The sequence below is a fragment of the Tympanuchus pallidicinctus genome, unplaced genomic scaffold (genome assembly GCF_026119805.1).
Source record: "Tympanuchus pallidicinctus isolate F22 unplaced genomic scaffold, pur_lepc_1.0 scaffold16, whole genome shotgun sequence".
Lineage (NCBI taxonomy): Eukaryota > Metazoa > Chordata > Aves > Galliformes > Phasianidae > Tympanuchus > Tympanuchus pallidicinctus.
Window position 1 is genome coordinate 96,972 of NW_026294679.1, and position 19,849 is coordinate 116,820.

Genomic DNA, 19,849 nt, shown 5'->3' on the forward strand with positions numbered 1-19,849 from the left:
GAACAGGTCTGTGAGCTTCCACAATGTAGCAAAGACAACAAGGGAAAAGCCATGGGACAAATGCCATCTTTGTGGATCGCTTGGGAATGCAGGTGCTGGCTGAAAGCTACGTCTGATGGACAAGAGTAAGCAGTACGAGCTGCTAGGAGCTCCACCAGACAGCAGTTTTCAACAGCTCACTGCCCACCCGTCCATCCCACGCTGTCTCAGCTTACCTACAAGATGCTGCACAAGACGGGGTGAAAACGAAGGCACTCAGTCGCTGCACAAGGGCAACAAGCGAGCTACTCACGCAGAGCTCAAGCGCTCCAATGAAGGGACGCAGCACGCACTGCTCCTCCCCTCATTCCAGCCTCTTGTGACATCACTAAGGGCCACCAGGCTGCTCCGCCATGACGACAGGGTGGGGAGGCAAGACCATGTCACAGGACCAGAACCTTCCAGCACCCCAACATTCTAGAATCAGCGGGCCGTTGGAATTCTACCTCAGCCCAATCCTGCAGAAGCTGCCACGGGGTTGTCATGACCACAGTGCAGGACCACAGCGCTTGCTCCTGCGCAGCCTCGTACGACTGGCCTCAGGCCGTCCCTGGATCTGAGGGCTTTGTGGAAGGGGATATATTGCAAATTGCACCGACGTTTTCAGACCATTTCTCTTTCGGCATGGTCCCAGCACCTGGCATGCTGATCATCATCCTGAATATACATTTTGTCAAAGTTCTACAACTAATGAAATAGTTCCTTACCAAACGCAATCTGATCACTCTTCTGGCCATATTTTGTTCCAGCTACCGCTTCCTGCGGGTGGCACCAATAGCGCTGCATCACCTATAGCTCTCTGCTCTTACAGTTCTCATGCTGTCTGCGCAGTCCTCGTGGCCTCAAAACTCTCTCATGCCACATTCTGAGGCACAGAAGATATATCGCGCTACTTCAAAGTGCCTTTTTTTTTTTTAATATAATCATACTAGGGATAATCATCTGGAGCTAGAGCAATATGAAAAAATTCCCTTTAGTTCAACCATAAGTCTGCCCCATGGACTCCAGAAGAGCTCTAAGAATACGCAGGGTGGACATGGATGGGATGGCACCTACCATAACAGTAAGCAATGAAAAACGAGGTTGTGAGCCACGCTGTGTCATTGCATCTGCGGGCAGGGATTCTCCTTGGACTGAGCAGAGTACAGATGTCGCCTGAGAAAACAACTTAGGATCATTCAGGAAAAGCAAATGAGTTGAGTAATTAACTGAAGAAACTCACATTCTAAAGGTACTTAGAAGGAGAGAGTATTTCCCAACAGAATGGGTTTAACTGTCTATTCCCTGTTTTGTTCGACAGGTCTACTCTATGGATGCTTAGACTGACCTGAGAGGGCATGCTTCAGCACACCCCACAATTTCCAGTTTCCACATCGTCCAGGCAGCGCAAGTGCGGTGTACGTCTCCCTTGGCACAGACATCAAGCTTTTCTTCCTGTGCAATGAAACACGTAGCGAGTCAGAAAGGACAAGTGAATGTGAAACTCATTTTGCACGCAGCGTTAGAATATAGCTAAGGTACCTCCACTGAGATGAGCAAGCTTCGGTTTGGGCTTGGGTTTAAAGGCTGCCAGCTTAGATAGAAACACTGCCATTCGGAAGGCAAGGAAACCTTGGCACTTAAAATTCCTGGAGACTTGGAAAGTTCTCAAAGAAACCTTGAAAAGCTGCCTTGAAGTATTCCTGTTGAAAATTGCCGAGATGCCTTACCACATCATTCACCATGACTATTCATATCATCCACCATAGATTAAATCAGTTTTAAAACCATGGATTGTAATTATCAGCAATACTTCCTCCCTGTGGATCTCAAGCCCTCGTGAGTGACTGCAATGGGGGGCGGCAAGGGGATTCTGGTGCCAAGCTGAACATCATTTCAGAAATCTGTTCTCCTGAACTAAAAATACGGGCTAAAGGAAATAAGGCGTGTATTCATCATTACACTGACTGCATCAGAGTGTGCTTTTGTGCACACGTGGATCTAGAGACATCGCTAAGAATTTAATTGGTCCACCCAATCCTTAAGCAACTCAGTAATTCAAGACACCTAACAAGGATGGAGGCTCACTGGGCCATGGGCAAAGCAGGGAGGACAGAGGCAGGAAACGGGAAGGAGTTCAACTCCAGCTCTCCCACACAAAAGACTGGGAGAGCTGAGTCAGCACCACGGGAGGAGTTACGACACAGCTTGGGAGCTTACAGAGAGGCCTGAGATTGCCAGAGGACGGCGCCAGGTAACTCTCACCAGTCCTTTGCAGGGGTTTCATGGATGCTTGGGATGCTGACTTCCACTGCCTGTGTCAATTGCAGGAAGTCCAGGTGACAAAGGCTCCTTCTGTCTGAGTAACGCTTCTGTGGTTCCATGGTTATGACTGGAGGGAAAGAAAAAAAAAAAAAAAGTAAAGTAAAGCACGCAACCCTGTAAAAATTGCTACTCTGCTGCTCTTGTCAGCATGACCACTCAGATGAGCGTTACGTGTCCTGCACCTGACTGAAAATGCATCCAAGCCTATATTCCACACAGCTTCATCTCAGGGCCAAAAAGAAAGTGCAAAGATGTTTAGAAGATTCTCGGTGCAGAAGAAGGCGCAGGGTGCGTACGTATTCTCTTCAATTCTCTTCAGTAATAAATATTGATTCATAATCCAAAGATAACTTATCAAGAAGTAGCATGAAAGGTCGATGAAAAGGAAATTACACAACAAACTATTTTCCTTTAAGAAATCCCTGCTAGACCTCTCCCCATCAAAAAGGGAGCATCCTGGCCACTGTTAGCAGCAGTTCGGACAACATCCTGCACCACAAGATGCGACACAGTCTTATTTTCTCCATTAACAAGCCCCTCATTTCTCTACTTAGCATCAGATTCCCTCAAGTTCAAACACGAGGATCAGAACAGCCGCTCAGTCCTGCTGAGAGGAACCCACGGCTGGGATGTCCCCCCATCCCGTTCCACGCTATTTCCAGCATCGCTGGGGAAAGGAGGAGCGACTGCCATCACCTAGCCAGGCTTCTGCGAGGCCTTCCATACGGTCACACATCACAGGGAGAAGCATGGGGGACAGCTCTTGCGCCACAAAGCTCGGGGCTGCAGAAATCAAGGTTGCCCCCAAGACGCTGTTTGTAACAACAGGACTTACTGCACGTGAGACATGAAAGACAAGGTTAAGGTGAAAAAGCCTCCACTCCCCATGGATGTGGCTGTCTGCACAGACAACAGCTGCCTGCTGTCCAGCAGCCTGATGCTCACCCACCAAAGCACTTGCCCAGCAGATGCCTTTCACAGAATCATAGAATTAGCAAGCTTGCAAAAGATCTCCAAGATCATCCAGTCCAACTGTCCACCTACCACCAATATTCCCCACTAAGCCACGTCCCTCACTGCCACATCTAACGTTTCTTGAACACCTGCAGGGACATTAACTCCATCACCTCCCTGGGCACTCCTTGGAGAAGTGTTTCTTAACATCCAACCTCAGTCTCCCCCCATGCAACTTGAGGCCGCTCCCCCCAGTCCTATCGCTACTTACACAGGAGAAGAGGACGACCCCCACCTCGACATAATCTCTCTTCAGTTCATTGTAGAGAAGGATGAGGTCTTCCCTGAGCCTCCTCTTCTCCAGGCTAAATAATCCCAGTTCTCTCAGCCAGCCACTCCCCATAAGACTGATGCTCTACACTCCTCACAGCTTCACTGCTCTTCTCTGGCAATATCTCGGGGATTCAGTGTCCTTCTTGTAGTCAGGGACTCAGAACTGAACACAGCACTCAAGGTGAGGACTCACCAGAGCTGAGTACAGGGGATGATCACATCCCTGCTCCTGCTGGCTCCAGCCCTTTGCACTGCACTTCCAATCTCAACCCATTCCTTCTGCGGTAGCGCTTGCATCCTCACTTAGGGCTGGAGCTCAAAAGCTCAACACAACAGGAAGAACACAGCGTGCAACTGGAAGATGCGTCTCAAAGCCGACAAGAGTCAACTGTCTGAACTTGGGCACTACTTGCCAACCGAGAGTCAGGCCTTGCCAACTTGGCTCATCTGAGCACATCAGAGGGGGCTGTACATCAGACCACAAGCATCCATTGCAATTGCAGCTCCACATAGAGAAGAATGCCAATTAACAGGTGTGAATGAATTCACTCGCAAGCTGCACAATGAGTCTGTTCTTCATTAAAAAACCCACTTGAATTCCTAAGCCAAAAAGAGAACAGCAAGAGCTAATAGTGATGGAAGAGGTTCCTGGTCCTAAACCTCATTCTCTTACCCCAATTTTCTTTGCCTTGTACCCTACCCCAACTCCCGGACGATGCCCCAGCCTTAAACTCAGACCTCAACTCCATGAGCTGAACATCAACCGATCTACCCCGGAGCAACAGGATGGCAGACACACAGCGGAAGACAACCAACCTGCAGAAGCAGCTCCGTTGGGGTTGGTCCAGATGTTTGTGTGCTGCCTTCAATGGCCCAGGCCAAGCTTACTGAGCTGCTCCTCCTTTGTGCAGGGGGAGAGCTGTGCAGATGCTATGTGCTGGCTATGCACAGAGTGCCTTTCACTTTATTTTCCTCTCTCCATCTTCCATTAGCAAACAGCATTTCAAATCTTTCCTCGTGGAAAAAATCACCTATGTAAAAAAGAATTGGCAATCTTGCTTTTGAAGTTTCCTTATTTGTACAACTTGATGTTTTAAAGCCGAAGCTCACCTAGCAGTGACTTACCTTAGACAAGCCCAACCTGCAGGGAAAAGTCATTCCTCTGCGTGCAAAGTCTGCAGACACATTTCTAGGTGCTAGTGTCAGCCCACTTCTCAGCACAGCTTTACCAACCACAGAAATCCAGCTTACGCCCGCCGTGCTTTTCTCTCTTCTGAAACACTGCATCGCTGCAAGAAGCAAGAATTAAAATCACAGAACCACAGAATTGGGGTTGCAGGGGACCCCCAGTGATCATTGAGTCCAAGCTCCCTGCAAAATGGACTCCCTACAGCAGGCTGCGCAGGTGGGTATCCAGGAGGGTCTGGAATATCTCCAGACAAGGAGAAGCCACAGCCTCCCTGGGCAGCCTGTTCCAGCGCTCAATCATCCTCGCTATGAAGAAGATCCTTTGCATTTTGGTGCACAACTTCCTGTGCTCCAGTTTATGGTCATTTCCCCTTCTCCAGTCCCCACAGATCACTGAGAGGAGGTTGGCCATGTCCTTTGGACTCCCACACTTAACAAATATGTAAGCATTAATCAGATCTGCTCTCAGTCATCTTTCCTCAAGGCTGAACAGACCCAGGTCCCCCAGCCTTTTCATACTGAGGAGATGCTCCAGGCCCTTTAGCATCTTCCTGGCCTTCTGTTGGACTCTCTCCAGGAGATCCCTGTCATTTCTGTACCAGGAAGAGAGCCCAGAGCTGGATGCAGTACTGCAGGTGAGGCTGACCAGGGCAGAGCAGAGAGGGGGGGGATCACCTCCCTTTCTCTGCTGGCCGTGCTCCTTTTAAAGCGCCCCAGGATGCCATTGGTCTTCTTGGCCAGCAGGGCACACTGTTGGCTCACAGTCGACCTGTTGTCCACCAACACCCCCAGGTCCTTCTCTGCAGAGCTCCTCTCCAGTGGGTCACATCTCAACCTCTACTGATATTTGCAGTTATTCCTTCCCAGGTGCAAGACTCTTCACTTGCTTTTGTTACATCTTACCTGGTTTGTTTCTGCCCAGCTCTCCATCCTGTCCAGGTCTTGCTGAATGGCAGCACAGCCTTTTGGCGTGCCAACCACTTCTCTCCCAGCTTTGTCTCATCAGTGTACTTACTAAGTGTGAACATATCCCCTCATCAAGGTCACTGACGAAGCTATTGAGAGACCTTGAGAGAAACATTCAAAGTCACAAATCTCAGGTTAGGCAAAAATCTTAGTGACAGCAGCAAAGTTTATTTTTTATTGCAACAACAGGCACATGCTCCCTATTAGCAAGGGAGAAATTGCACATCGGTCAGTGAAATTCATCCCGTTCTGTACTCTGACCCCAACACAGGCAATGCTCTCCTGGCATTCACTGTTTGAGCGTCTAGGCTCACAATCTCACCTATGCTGTTGCTATGATATAATTCCATATAAGGTCCATTACCAACCTGCTCTTTTTGGTATGTTTTGTACTTCTTCATGGAGATAGGAGAGCCATATTTCCAAGCATGAGCACGTTTGTTCTGTCCTGTGCTGGATGCTCTCTCTCTCTCTCTCTCTCTCTCTCTCTCTCTCTCTCTCTCTCTCTCTCTCTCTCTCTTTCTCTCTTTCTCTCTTTCTCTCTTTCTCTCTCTCTCTCTCTCTCTCTCTCACCGCCGCTCACAGCTCTCCAGCCGCACTCTGCGCCGCCGATCACCACCACTGAGCTCAGCCAGTAAACCAGTTCTCAGCCCACCTCATCATCCACTCCTCTATCCCACACTTTCTCAGCTTCATTACCAGGATGTTGTGGGAGACAGTATCAAAAGCATTGCTCAAGTCAAGGCAGGCAGATGACATCCACTGCAGCAGCACCTGAAATAGTCCTTCCCACTCATGCTGAAGCTTTGACTCCTTCCAGGCGCGTATTAGGACCAGTCTCCAACACGGGATGAGTGCACTGGAAATTCCAGAGGTGGAGTTTGAGCCAACAGCCCACATTCCTTAAGGGGTAACAGAGCAGCAGACAGCCCGAGTACACAGTTCTGAAGAAACTTACCCTTGGTTTCAAGAGCGGGCATCTCACCACTCCCAAGTACAGCAACCCAAGCAGCACTTTGTATGGTGATACTCCTAAGCCTTTTCTGTGAGTGGTTCATATTCTGACAAGGGCTACAGGCAAACACTTTCTCCATGGTAATTTGGTCTCTAAAATCAATTCTGACAAGTGTTTTTTTCAGCATCTGATTGATTCATTCTACTTTCCCTGAAAAAGGAGGGTGCCACCGAGTATGGAGCTCCCACTTCATTTCTAAAGCTCTCATTAGCTCCTGTAGGACTTGTGAAGTAAAGAGGCTTCCCTTATCCAAGTCTATATTCTGCATAATCCCATATCTAGGGACTGTGTCTGGATGTAGAGTCCTCAGTGCAGAAGAGACATGGACCTGTTGGATCACATCAGAGGATGGCCACAGAAAAAAAGAACCAGGGAATCAAACAGCTCTCCTTCAAGGACAGTCTGAGAGCTGGGGCTGTTCAGGCTGAAAAAGTGAAGGCTTGGAGATGACCTAGTAACAGCCTTTCAATACTTAAAGGGAAACAAAAGGAAAGAACAAGGGAAAAATTAGGTCAGATGTAAGGAAAGTATCTTTTTACAGCAAGGGACAAGAGGAAATGGTTTGAAGTTGAGGGAGGGGAGATTGAGGTTGGATGTTAGGGGGAAGTTCTTTACTATGAGAGTGGTGAGGTGCTGGAACAGCTGCCCAGAGGCTGTGGATGCCCCGTCCATCCCTGGAGGTGTTCAAGGGCAGATTGGATGGGGCCCTGGGCAGCCTGGTCCAGTATGAAATGGGGCCCTGCGTGTGGCAGGGAGTTGGAGATTCATGATCCTCGAGGTCCCTTTCAACCTGGGACATTCGGGTTGTTATTCTGTGATTCTGAGCAGTGGAACAGGCTGCACAGAGAGGCAGTGGATGCCCTGTCCCTTCCAAGGTGAGGCTGGATCAGGCTCTGGGCAGCCTGATCTAGCTATGGATGTGCCTGTTCATTGTGGGGGAGTCGGACTAGACCATCATAGGTGGTCTCTTCTGACTCTAAGGAGCCTATGGCACAATACCTGAAGCCGTGAGGCACAACGGCACAAAGAACATCAATGGCCTGGTGAGCAATCAGGGCAGGCAGGGAAGCCCGCGTGCTCAACAGCACCAGGGAAACTCACCAAGCAGTCCAACCAGGAAGATCCACATCAGCCACAGAGCCTCTCCATGACAGTCTCAGTATTCAGCAGACCAGAGGCCTTGTTTCACCACACTGTTGGGTCCCTTAGCTGCAGAGCTAGCTACTCAATGGGAGTCAGGGGATGGAAGGAAGAAGGTGGGGGGGGGGAGACGGGACTGAATATCACACAGATTAGGAAACTAAGAGTATCCCCTGACAATTGGGATGGAGATATCTGAGGTGATTCAGACAAAGTGGTCCGGAAGAGGGCAATCTTTCCTATAAATACATTTCCTATCAATACAAAGCAAGATCTGCATGAAACAGAAAAAAACATAGGACCCCAGGGTGGTCAGCCACAGTATTCTCTGAGCTCTATGCCCTGGCATCTGTTACTCCTGACAAATTCGTAAGGGAGATGTAAGAGAGAACCAGACAAAACAGGAACAGAACACTTGTGTTCAGTATGCTCGAGTAGTGGAGACTGCATTGCACTATGTGAGGATGAAGAAAATGGCTGCTGGGGCCCAGAGATTTTCTTAAGCAGAACCCCATCAAGCCGCAAAACAGAGCAAGATCCAAAGAGATGCAGAACGTAGTTCAAATACGTGCCCTTAAACAATACTCAGCATGGGTGGAATTAATATGTGGCACAGGAGACACAGAGGGGACACGGGCAGAGGACGCAGGGAGGACACAAAGACACAAGTGGGATGCGAGGACACAGAGGAAAGGGACATAGAGGGCACGTGTCATTAAATGAATAGATTGGGACAACATGGTAGCAGACAAACCAAGTTTGGAGCCTGAGGTTGGAGATTATGCAATAAGAATCATGAAAGAGGGAACAGAGACTTCATGAGAAGTATTGAGTTTAAAAAGAGTTGCAAGAAGATCTGGAGAACACAGAATCCTCTTATAGAAAAATGCATTAGCTCCAGGCATTTCCAGAGTTGCAATGCTCAGTAAGCCAACCAGCACTACCTTGGGATTGATTGAAGCATTCTAGAGACAGATGAGAGCAAAAGAAAGGAACATACAACACTTCCTGCATTACCAGTTCAGAGAAAGGGAGATACCCCCTTCACCTCCCTCAGAAGACAATTGCAGGGCATCATAAAGACAGGCAAAGCAGATAGAGCTACTCTAAACCAGCTTAGGATCCCCACAAAAAAAAGTGAGTGACCAAAACCCTGCAATAAAGAAAGAATCACTTACCATTTTCCAAGAAGTGAAGCTCACCCAACACCCCCAGGGGGTGATCACCAGGAAGAGAACTGCCTGTGGCCCTGCCAGCCCTCAAATGAGGTGAGGGAGGGGTGGAGCCAGGCTCAGCCCCATCTGGTCCCACAGCTGCATCGCTTCTACCTGCGCTCACAGGGCTGCACCCCTCACCAGGTGCTCCATCACTGATTCAGGCTGTGATTTCAAAGTTCCCATAAAGGCATGAAGCAAAAAACCAGCAGCTGATTGGGTCTGCCTGTCTGGCAAGGGGAGGTTTACCCATAGACGAGCTAGGATGGTCCACGTACTCTGATTCCAGTCTGTCCTCAATGGCAATTGGTGGCATTTCTAACAGACAGGGGAGCACGGATTTCAATACTGATATAGCAAGGTGCTGAGAAGCTGCACGTGCAGCAAAAGGGCTGAGATGATCGGTATAAATGGAGCGAGTGCTGTCTGCCAAACTGCTGGGGTCAGCTTATAGCTCCCCAGGGAAAAACGTGCGTCATCTACTCACACAGCAATTAAAGACCAGTGTGAAATTATTTTAGGATTTGGTGTCCTCAATGGGTGAACCCAGCACCTGCCTGTATGGCAGCATGTGGCCTTTGGGCTCATCAAAAACATGGCAGCCTGGGCCTTTGGGCTCAAACATCAATCCCAAACCCCACAGAAACAGGGAGGCTGCAGTGCATACTTTGTGCTGAGCTCTTCGAGTCAGAGATCGCTGACGTACGGCAGCGCCCCATTGCTGCTGCGACACGATACGGGATTGCTGAAGTTGCTGCAGATCTGGAGAAAAGACAAACCATCTCCAGAAAGCACTCCCTGTACAACTTGCACACATGCGTGGGGCACAAGCCCTATTTTGGGGGCAGTGACTCCCACCCCACTGTCACAGCCATGCCCTGAGGACACCATCACCCCACTGCACACAGCCATCAACTTGTCCCAGGACTCCACGCGCCCCACAGGGATCCCTGCCCCCGTCCTCAACCCCACGGTGACATTGGCATGGAATGAATTGGGACAGGGGACGTGTTGTTTTTTGGGTTTTTTTTTAATCAGTGATAGTATGTGATCTGATCCAATGTCTTTGAAAAGTGCGCTTTAAGGATCATCAGCTGAGAACAGCAGCAGAACATGGGGTTGTCACAGGGGGAAGGAAGTGAGGAAAGAAAGGAGAAAGCCTGAAAAAGAAATGGTGTATAATCAATGAATATTAAGATGTTATAATTACAAAACAAACAAGAGAGTTTGGCAAAGCAGATAATGATAACAAAAAGAGAATAGATAGAAAGCTTACCCCTATCCTGGGCTCACTTGCAAAACTCTAGCAAAGCAGATCTCCAGAAGAGATCCCTCCCCACTGGGAGGGATCCAGCTCTTAAACAGGTCTAGGAGGTGGAAGCACAGGTGAACTGCTTTCACCTCTGGCTCTGGCTGACTCATTGCGCATCTCAGGTGATCAGTCAGAAGTTTAGGCCGTGATTCAGCAGTTCCCATACAAATGGGGAAGGCACAGGGTGAGGGAAAGGGCAAGACATAGGGGAAGGAGGGGGAAAGGACAGAATAGCTGTAGAGCAGCCTAAAAAGCAGCAAGAAGCTCTAGGAGGGCTGTCGAGTGCCAGATTCTGTATCGGGTGTGGATTTGTGTGCATATGTCATCATATCTGCTTGGGTCAGGGTTCTTGTCAGTTCTGAGCTCCTGCAGTGGGAAGAGCTCAAGCAACTAGTACAGTCACTGCAGACCTGTGGTATGGGAGAGTGCTTGATAAGGACAGCCCTGCAGCCCTCAGCTGGACAAACTTGCTCCATGTGCCCAGACTGGGAGCTGCACAGTGCCTGGCCGCACTGCTCCAGCTCAGAGCCTGCTGCCTGCAGCTGCATCTTTGCTTCCTTCCCTCCTGCCCAGAGCCTTGAGAGTGCTCCCACAGTCCCCTGCCCACCCCCGAAATGTCAGAGAAGACAGCTGGCAGCAAGCTGGAGGAATCCCAACACCCTGTTTTCCTTCTGCCTGCAGCTCTCCTCCTCTGCCACACAGGGCTCCAGCCTGCGAAATGGGAACGGTTCGGGGGAAAGGGAGTGCTGGCAGGAGCGACTGCTGCAGCTGGCCAGGGAGAGTCTGCATACCCCGTGCCCTTCTGGGCTGTCTGTCCAGCTGCAGGAAGACCAGGGTAGGGCAGCTGAGAAGCTGCCCCCATCAGAGGGGGGAACAAGCTGTCCTTCCTCAGAAACATTCCTCTCACAGCCAGATGCACCCACACAACTCGCAGGCTATTTTGCCAATGACAGCTGTGACACATTGATTCTTTCTATGCAGGTGAATTATTTTTTTCCATCTGTAAACTTAGGGGAAGAACTGCAGTTTTCCTTAACCTTTGTGGAAACATTGTAATGGTCCACACAGAACTCAAAACTCATCTTTGTGCTAGGTCTGGCTGCTTAGACTTGCTAGGACCTAAAACTATCCATTTTATGGCATAAAAAAAAAATAAAAGAAAGAAAAAGAAAGAAAGAAAGAAAAAGCCGAAAATGAAACCTGCAGTGGAAGAAAGGCTTTGGGAAAAAAGTACACTGAAGTATAAACAAGACAGAGGCTAAGTGAACATTAATCTGGCCCGGCGCTTTCTGCCAATGGGCTCTAATGTCGTTATCATTAAATTTGCTGGGCAGTTGCATTTTGGTATTTGAACATTTAGAAACAACGCAACAGACGCTGACAAAAAGAAAAAAAAAAACTCTTTTTTTTTTTTTTTTACAGCTTTTTATATGCACTTGGCACAGCTCTCCTGGGCTTGGAGTAGTTTCCCTCTTTTTTCTTCGTCTTTCCCCCCACAACCCCTCCACTTCTAACTTCCTGCTCCTCTCCCGTCCTCACAAGACACAGACAGACCGAATCGCCAGGCACTGCGCCGCCAGTCCCCTCCCATCTCGTCGGAAAAGTTCTTTCCGCGGTCTCTGCTGCCTCCTCGTGGCCAGTGCGCGGAACTGCTGCTGTCTGTCGCCGAGTCCCACAATCAATCCCGTCAGGAAAGTTCCTTCCGCGGTCTCTGCTGCCACTTAGTGGCCAATGCGCGGAACTGCCGCTGTCTGCCGCCGAGTCCCGCCAGCAGCATAACGCCTAGAAATGCGGAAGTGGTGTTTTAACCGCTCTGCGCAACTAATGCACCGCTCTCTTTGGTGATCAGTCCTCCAGCTAATAGAGAACATCCGCCCGTCAACTTAAAAATAGCAACTGTTTCGAAAAACCACTACGGGTATGGGCAAGCAGCCGATTCTTGGACTGCTGGCTTAGTGATATTCTCCCCCTTCTAATCCAGGATGACTCTCGTCATTTTATACCCGAGCCCACTTGGGAACTGACCGGCTCAGCTCACAGCTGCCCCTCAGCACCTCGCGGCATCCAACTTGCTCACCGCCCCGGTGAACTAGCAAACATCCCCTTCCATCCCCAGCCGTTTATAAGCCCTCGCAGCACCAGCCCCAGGGCGACAGCGCGCATGTGCCTGCGGCTCGGGACGGCAATGGGCGCGTGCATTTTCAAGTATTCACCTACACGTGCGTTACTTTCGACTCCTCATTGCACGTGCGAAGGGCGCAGGGGCCGCTGGGAGCCAGCATAGTCTGTTCCCGAGGCAGGATCGAGTGTCAAACTGTCCGAGGAAATAGACGAGGAGTACAGCCAATTGGAAGAGCCACTGCTCCAGGCATCGACTGCTCGCCTGCACCTCGGGGCTTTGTGGATTTGAATGCTAGTTAGGAGTTTTCTGGCGCATGCGCGCTGTTGCCTGGAGGACTACCAATAACAAAGCTCGGCGGATTTGCTGCGCAGAGCCACAAGAACACCACGAATACACCACTGCCGCGTGCCTACGCGCATGCGCCGTGTTACCTGCGGCGCCAAGCACACGGTCGCAATTCCACCTATTGGCCACGAGGGGGCACCGGAGACCGTGGAAACAACAACAACGGCTGGATCGACACGGAGCTGCGCCGCAGCTTCTCGCGCTCCCTTCTCTTTGTCGTGAAGGCAGAGGAAAAACGCAGTTAGATGGGGGTTGAGGGAGGAGAAAATTATGTCGATTGGAAAAAGACGAAGAAAACCAAGGAAAATTTCTCTACACCCAGCAAACCTCTGCTAAGCGCATAAGAATATCTGTAAATCAATAAGTAATCATCAAACTGATTTTGTCATGATTTTTTTTTTTTTTTTTTTTTTTTTTTTTTTTTTTTTTTTGCAAGCCTCCAAGATGATGAAAAAGCTGGTATCAGTTGGACAGGTGTGCGCAGCAAAGCCAAGGATGGCTAGGAATGATTAACAATCGTTAACGTTGCAAAACAATTGCAATGCAAAACAGACATTCAACTTCAAGAATAAAAACATAGCAGTAACAACTTCCATACCTGGCCACGCCACTCTGAGATCCCATTCGGGTCTCCCGAGGCTTGCAAATATCCACCGTGATATCAATTTTGATACCGAGCGATCTGTCGTCAGTTCTTCCATTCACAAGTGAGACCAGAATCTACTGCAGGGCGTTCTGACCACGGGCACCACGGCTGAACTGTTTTAATAACACCGGGATTCCCAGGCACGGTTTCAAGGATTTGGTCTACTTTGGACCGATGGAAAAAATTAATATGAAACGTGAGGTCTGCATAAGTGATTGTGAGGCGAGCTTCTCAGCATCACCTTTGGGAAGCAGCGAATGGATTTGTCACAAGTCTCAGCACAGCAGTAACACAGAACACTGCATAAGAACGATGAGAACGCTTTGTGAGGAGGCAAGGAGCTTGATGAGCTCCGCCTGGGAAATCCTCTTGGGCAACTGTTCTAGATTCAGCTGAACATTCTGTTCCAGAGCACAGCTCAAAACTACAGAGGAAACAAGGGCAGTTCTACGTAGGCAGAATACGAAGAATGCTGTGTTCCTTCAGTATTGAAAATCAACGACAGAAGCCATTCGCAGAATACCACTGTGGGAAACACAGCGGCAGAGAAGAAAGCATCCATATGTCCCTGAACCACTGCTCCAGGGAATAAAGGAAAAAAAAAAAAAGAAATATAAATTTATTTTATGTGCTACCTATTTGAAGTCATGTACCACTCTCACTTTAACGGCATTAAAGAAAAAAAAATGCATAGTGTAATCTCCTCCAACAGTATTTGCATTTGGTCTGGGCAGCAAATGGCGCAGCTCTGTATCACAAAGAACTGTAGTCATGAGCACCAAGCTCCTAAGCTCCAGCCAAACCAACCGAACGTGCCGATGGACAGGCAGCATCCTTCAGTAGGACAGCCAGTAAAAATGTCCAAAAAGCACCCAATTCTCAGCCTTCTTTTCCCTTTTTGAAAATCCACAGGTCTCTGTGTTAGCTCCACCTCTAGCCTATAAAGCCCAAGCTCACAGTCTGCTGGAAGTCCAAGAAAAGGTCAGGTTATTACAGTGAGTCCCCAAAAGCACTGACTTTTTTCCTCACCCCACGTCTCAGTTCTTTTACACGCGCATGGTATCTCTCATAGGTCACCTGGTGGTCTTCTGATGAAGGCCAGATGCCTTTCTTACTGTGCACTCTTTGACTGGGATCAAGCTGAAGGATGCTTGACTCACTCCAGCCAGTCGTCTTATCAGCTAAAACTCCAGAATTCCATCCACCAATCTGCTGCTGCTTTGTTAATTTGTGGCTTTACTGTACCCTGCATTCCAGAGACAGGATAGCTAACAATGTTGTTTGGAGAAACAGCAGACCCTCTTCCATTGCCGCCCATTAAACACAACTCAATAATGAAGGTGCTGCCCCACACACGCAGGAGCTGCACCCTGTGCACATCGCTCTCATGAGCGGCGCCGTAGCGAGATGCCAGGGGCTGTGAGACACGATGACACAAAGGCGCTTGGTGATCGGGGCACGGTCAGTACAGCTGGGGAAGTCTGCCTGCTCAGCAGCTCTGGGGAAACTCAGCACGTGCACCTGTGAGTACGATCCCCAGACTCTTAACCCAATGCCAAAGCGTTAGGTTTAGAGCTACATTTTGGGTTGGTATACCTATCTTTAGAGCTCCCATGCAGCTTGGGGTTCAGGTCAAGAAAAAAATTAATGCTGCCTCCCAGCCAATCACAGTGAGGCAAATGTAAGCAGAATACCCAGAGCAGGCAAAGGCAAGGGCAAGGTAAACGCCATAGAGAACTGCCAAGGAAAGGGCAAGGGCAAAGAAAATGCCACAGGGAACGCCCAAAGGAAAGCCAAGGCAAGGGCAAGACTGCAGGGAAGGGCCAGAGTCAAGAACACAGGAGGAAGAAGTACTGCAGAGTGCCCTACAGCTCAGTAACGAGCTCCTTTGGGAGCTCTACATTGTAGTAAGGAACGGGTAAACATTGGTGGGGTATGTTGTCCTTACCAGTCTGGGCAACCAGCAGCCGGTCAGCAAAGTCAGGGCATGCCAGGAAACGAAGCTTTCTATTTCTCTCTGCTCTCATGAGGAGCTGCAGATTTCTCGCTGCAGCTGTCACAGCACCCAGGAACGCTGCGGTTCCCTGCCACCACCTGTTGAATGCAATGCAGTGACGAAGGCACTGTCCCGCATGTGCAAGGCAGCACCTCCAGCACAGAAGTGCACTGCAGGGCTTCGTTCTCAGCTTGCAGTCTGTTGGCAGACTTTGTTACTAGACAGCGGGGAATTTCCATTGGACTGTTTTCTAGGAAGCTGTTGCATTAGATCAAAAATGGTGCTGCAACGAGAGACTAAGTATGTGCTAAGTAGAAATTGCTTAATTCCTAAAGAACAAAGTTAATTCCTCCTTTCCAGATTACAGAAAGGACTAAAGTGAAACAGGACGAGCAGAATGCAGGGGCAGTTTAGCGTTATCTGCAGATTAGCATGGGACATCACACGAGAACAGCTTCAATTCTACAAACCATCCAAACTGAGGCAACAGCAAGGCAATTTGTCCTATGCTGCAACATACCTGATCTCCTCCTGCAATACTGTTTGGGAAAGCCAACACAGCAGATATTCCTCTCTTTGACTGGACCCATAGTTAGACAGCATGAAGATGACTGAATCCATGAGCTCTGCAGATTTGCTTTGAGGCATCTGAAAAATCAGGTTGCTCAAGCACACCAGTCTACAACAAGGAAACTGCTCCATGCATGTGTCCATAAAGGCCAGCACCACAAAGAACTACGACGTCCCAACGCTGTAGTGCATCGCAAAGACCGCCAACACATGGAAGCCTCTATGACAAGAGGAGTGCTCTAGGAGGAGCACGAGAAGCTGCATACCTGAGGGAAGTAAAAAGACGCCGACAGGCTTCCAGAATTTTCCCCCCTCTTCTGTTTGCTCAAAACTGTCTAACCTCACTTTTGCTTGCTCAGCATAATTGTGTGTTCTTAGAAAGCTTTTCACTGTGAGAAATGACATCCTGCAAAGAACAGAAGGGGATAGATCCCATGCTTAAACATTCCAAAACAAGCAAAATTGGAAACAGATGCACCTGAGAAGCTGCTTTCTTGCATGTGGAAAAGTCAGAAGCAAGGGATGTCTGGGGCTGGTGAAGGAAACATCATTTGTTAGAGCAGTGAGCTCCATTTTGTCCCCAAATTTCTGAGTTTGTTGAGAACCTTAGAAGGACTAATTGCTCTGAGAAGGGATTACTATCAAAGCTAGCAGCATCCAGAAGATGCTTGAGAATGCCTTTCTTTCCAAGCTGAGCTTAAACCCCAAACCCTGTTTTCTATTTTGCCTCACTGCTTCTACATACTCTGGGAACAATTGCACTCAACATCAGCACAAGAGTTGGAGACTCCTTTGGAAATCAACTCACAATTCAGATTTCACACTGGGTCAGGCCTAGCATCACGCTATGCAGGACCAAAAGAAAAGGTGACCAGAACTTCAGCTTGAATGAAAAAAAGCACTGTTGCATCAATGACGCTGTTGTTTTTTTGTGAAATTAATTGTCAGCCAAGTGACAGAAGGGACTTGCATCAGCCAGCAAACACCAAGCAGCCTGACTACATTTCCTGCTCTGAAATCACTACCACTCTGTTACAGCATGCAGAATGTGAGAAGTTAAGGTGTGCAAGTTCATGACTAATTTAACCGCAAGCAAACAAAACAAAACAAAACAAAAGTTCTCAAAGCTTTCCACCATTCAATCTGCTGTCTTCACTGGGTCAACGCTTGGTCAAAGTTTGGTGTGGGTTTTCTTTTCTGCCCTTCTGTTTGTTTTAAAAATGCTTGTAAGAGCTTTAAAAGAGCTCTTGTCTCTTCTTCAACCGCCCTTCTCAGGATGCACACTAAGTAAGCAGAACAGAGTACCAACTTACCGAGAGGAAAACCTGTAAATCTGGGGAATATTTTCTGATGAGTCAGAGCAGCTGAGACCCAAGGCCAGGAGCTCTTTGTGCTAACTGCTGCTGGCCTCAATTCATTCTGTCTCCAAACAGTACGTTTCCCACTTGTGAGCCCTGGAGGTGGTGCCTCTTCTGCAGGCATGCACTGTAATGCTCCTTTCTCAGAGCAACGTGGCTGTGTCCTGTGCACATTTCTGCTTACTGGCAGTGCTCTAGCTGCTAACAACAGACATAGAGTCTGAGGGACTCAGCACCTTCTTCACCTCTGTCTTTTCTGTTAACTGCTCATCACATAGTCCTCAAATGTTTGGTTTGCTAGAAAGGGGTTGGGAATGCAATACTCCCCCACACGTGCACTGTAAGCAAAGATCAGCTTCAGGACCTCCTGAGGAACCTGAACATCTGGAAGTTTGTGGGTCTCTACAACATGCAACACAGAGTCCTGAAAGATTTAGCTGACATAGTCACCAAACCACTCTCAATGATAACTGAAAAATCACGGCAATCAGGTGGAGTCCCTGTTGAGCAGAAAAGAGACATCACAACCATTTATTATACATGTAAAAAGGATGATCCAGGAAACTGCCAACCTGTCTCACCTTTTTGCCTGGAAAGATCATGGAGTTGATCCTCATAGAAGCTATGCTAAAGCACACAGAAGGTATGGAGCTGATACGGGAGAACCAGCATGGTTTCACCAAGGGCAAATCATAGAATCACAAGGTTGGAAACGACCTACAAGATCATCCAGTCCAACCATCTCCTCATCCCCATTGCCACCACCAGCACTGAACCACATCACGCAGCACGTCGTCCAGACGCCTCTTGAACACTGCAGGGACGGCGACTCCACCACCTCCCTGGGCAGCCATTGCAGCGCCTGACCACTGAGAGAAAAAGTTCTTCCTTATGTCTAATCTAAACCTCCTCTGGTACAACTTGCAGCCATTACCCCGTGCTGCTCGTTGCCTGGGAGAAGAGGCCAAATCCCTCTTCACCACAGCCTCGCTTGAGGAGGTTGCAGAGTGCAGTGAGGTCTCCCCTGAGCCTCCTCTTCTCCACACTGAACAATCCCAGCTCCCTCAGCCTGCTTGACCAACCTATGGCCTTTTACGATCGCTGCACCAGCAGATAAGGGAAGAACCACTGATATAATCTATATGGACTTCAGGAAGGCTTTTGACACAGTAGCTAACAACATCCTTCTCTCCAAATTGGAAAGATACGGATTCAATGGGTGTACTGTTCAATGGATGAAGAACTGGCTGTAGAATCAAGTCCAGAGAGTGATGGTCAATGGCTCAATGTTTGGAGGGACATCAGTGACAAGTTGTGTCCCTTGGGAGTCGGTGATCGGGCCAATGCTCTTTAATATCTTCATCAGTGATGTTAACAGTGGGGTGGAGTGCAGCCTCAGCAGTCCTCAGTACAGGAGAGACACAGACCTACTGAAGTGTGTCCAGAGAAGGCCACAAATGTGAACCAAGGAATGGAACACTTCTCCTGTGAGGACAGGCTGAGAGTTCAGGCTCTTCAGCCTGGAGAAGAGAAGGCCGAGAGGCAAGCTGATGATAGCCTGTCAGTATCTAAAGGGGACCTACAGGAAAGAAGGGGACAGACATTTGAAGGTTCTGTTGTGATAGAACAAGGGGAAATGGTTTCAAACAGAAACAGAAGAGAAACAGAAAAATTAGCTTAGATATAGGGAAAAAGCCTTTTACAGTGAGGGTGGTGAGGCAATGGAACAGGTTGCATAGAGAAGTGGTGGACACACTGTCCCTGGAGATTCCTGAGGCGAGGCTGGATCATGCCCTGGGCAATCTGACTGAGCTGTGGATGTCTCTATTCATTGCAGGAGAGTTGAACTATATGACTATTAAAGGTCCCTTCCAGCTCCAAGGATTCTACAGTAAGATGCCCGAAGCCATGAGACATGGTGACTCAAAGGAGATTGATTGTCAGGGTGCAGTCAGGGCAAGTGGGGAAGCCTACATGCACAGTGCTCCTGGGAAACTCACTGAGTACTCCAGTTGTGATGATCCTCCCCTGAGATGTTCTACACTGGTACAGAGCTGCTCCATGCCAGTCCCAATATTCAGCAGACTAAGGGTCTTGCTTCTTCAAGCTGCTGGTTCCTGCAGCTGCAGAGCTAGCTTCTTAGTGGTGGCCAGGATTTGAGAGCGAGAGGGGTAAGGTTCGAGTATCACACAAATTAGGAACCTGTCAGTGTTCCCTGAGGACTGGGATGGAGCTCCTTCATCATAGCTTCTCAACCTGGAGTAATTCCTGAACACAACAGAGACTCGTGTTGATGGGTACAGCGCAGGCAGTGGCTGCAGGATATTGGATCTGAGTCAGAAGAGCA

The 19,849-nt window shown here is 48.8% G+C and overlaps 1 protein-coding gene across 1 annotated transcript in view; it reads right to left on the reverse strand.

Moving 5' to 3' along the window:
- LOC128077826 (rho GTPase-activating protein 32-like) overlaps positions 1-2,405 on the reverse strand; it is a 96,256-nt gene extending 93,851 nt beyond the window's left edge. Inside the window, exons 1-2 of the mRNA XM_052677384.1 lie at positions 2,284-2,405; positions 1,367-1,473 (exon numbers count right to left, since the gene is read on the reverse strand). Of these exons, the coding sequence (XP_052533344.1) occupies positions 1,367-1,473; positions 2,284-2,402 (226 nt within the window). The 5' untranslated portion in view covers positions 2,403-2,405. The remainder of the gene's footprint in view (positions 1-1,366; positions 1,474-2,283) is intronic.
- Positions 2,406-19,849: the final 17,444 nt, after the last annotated feature.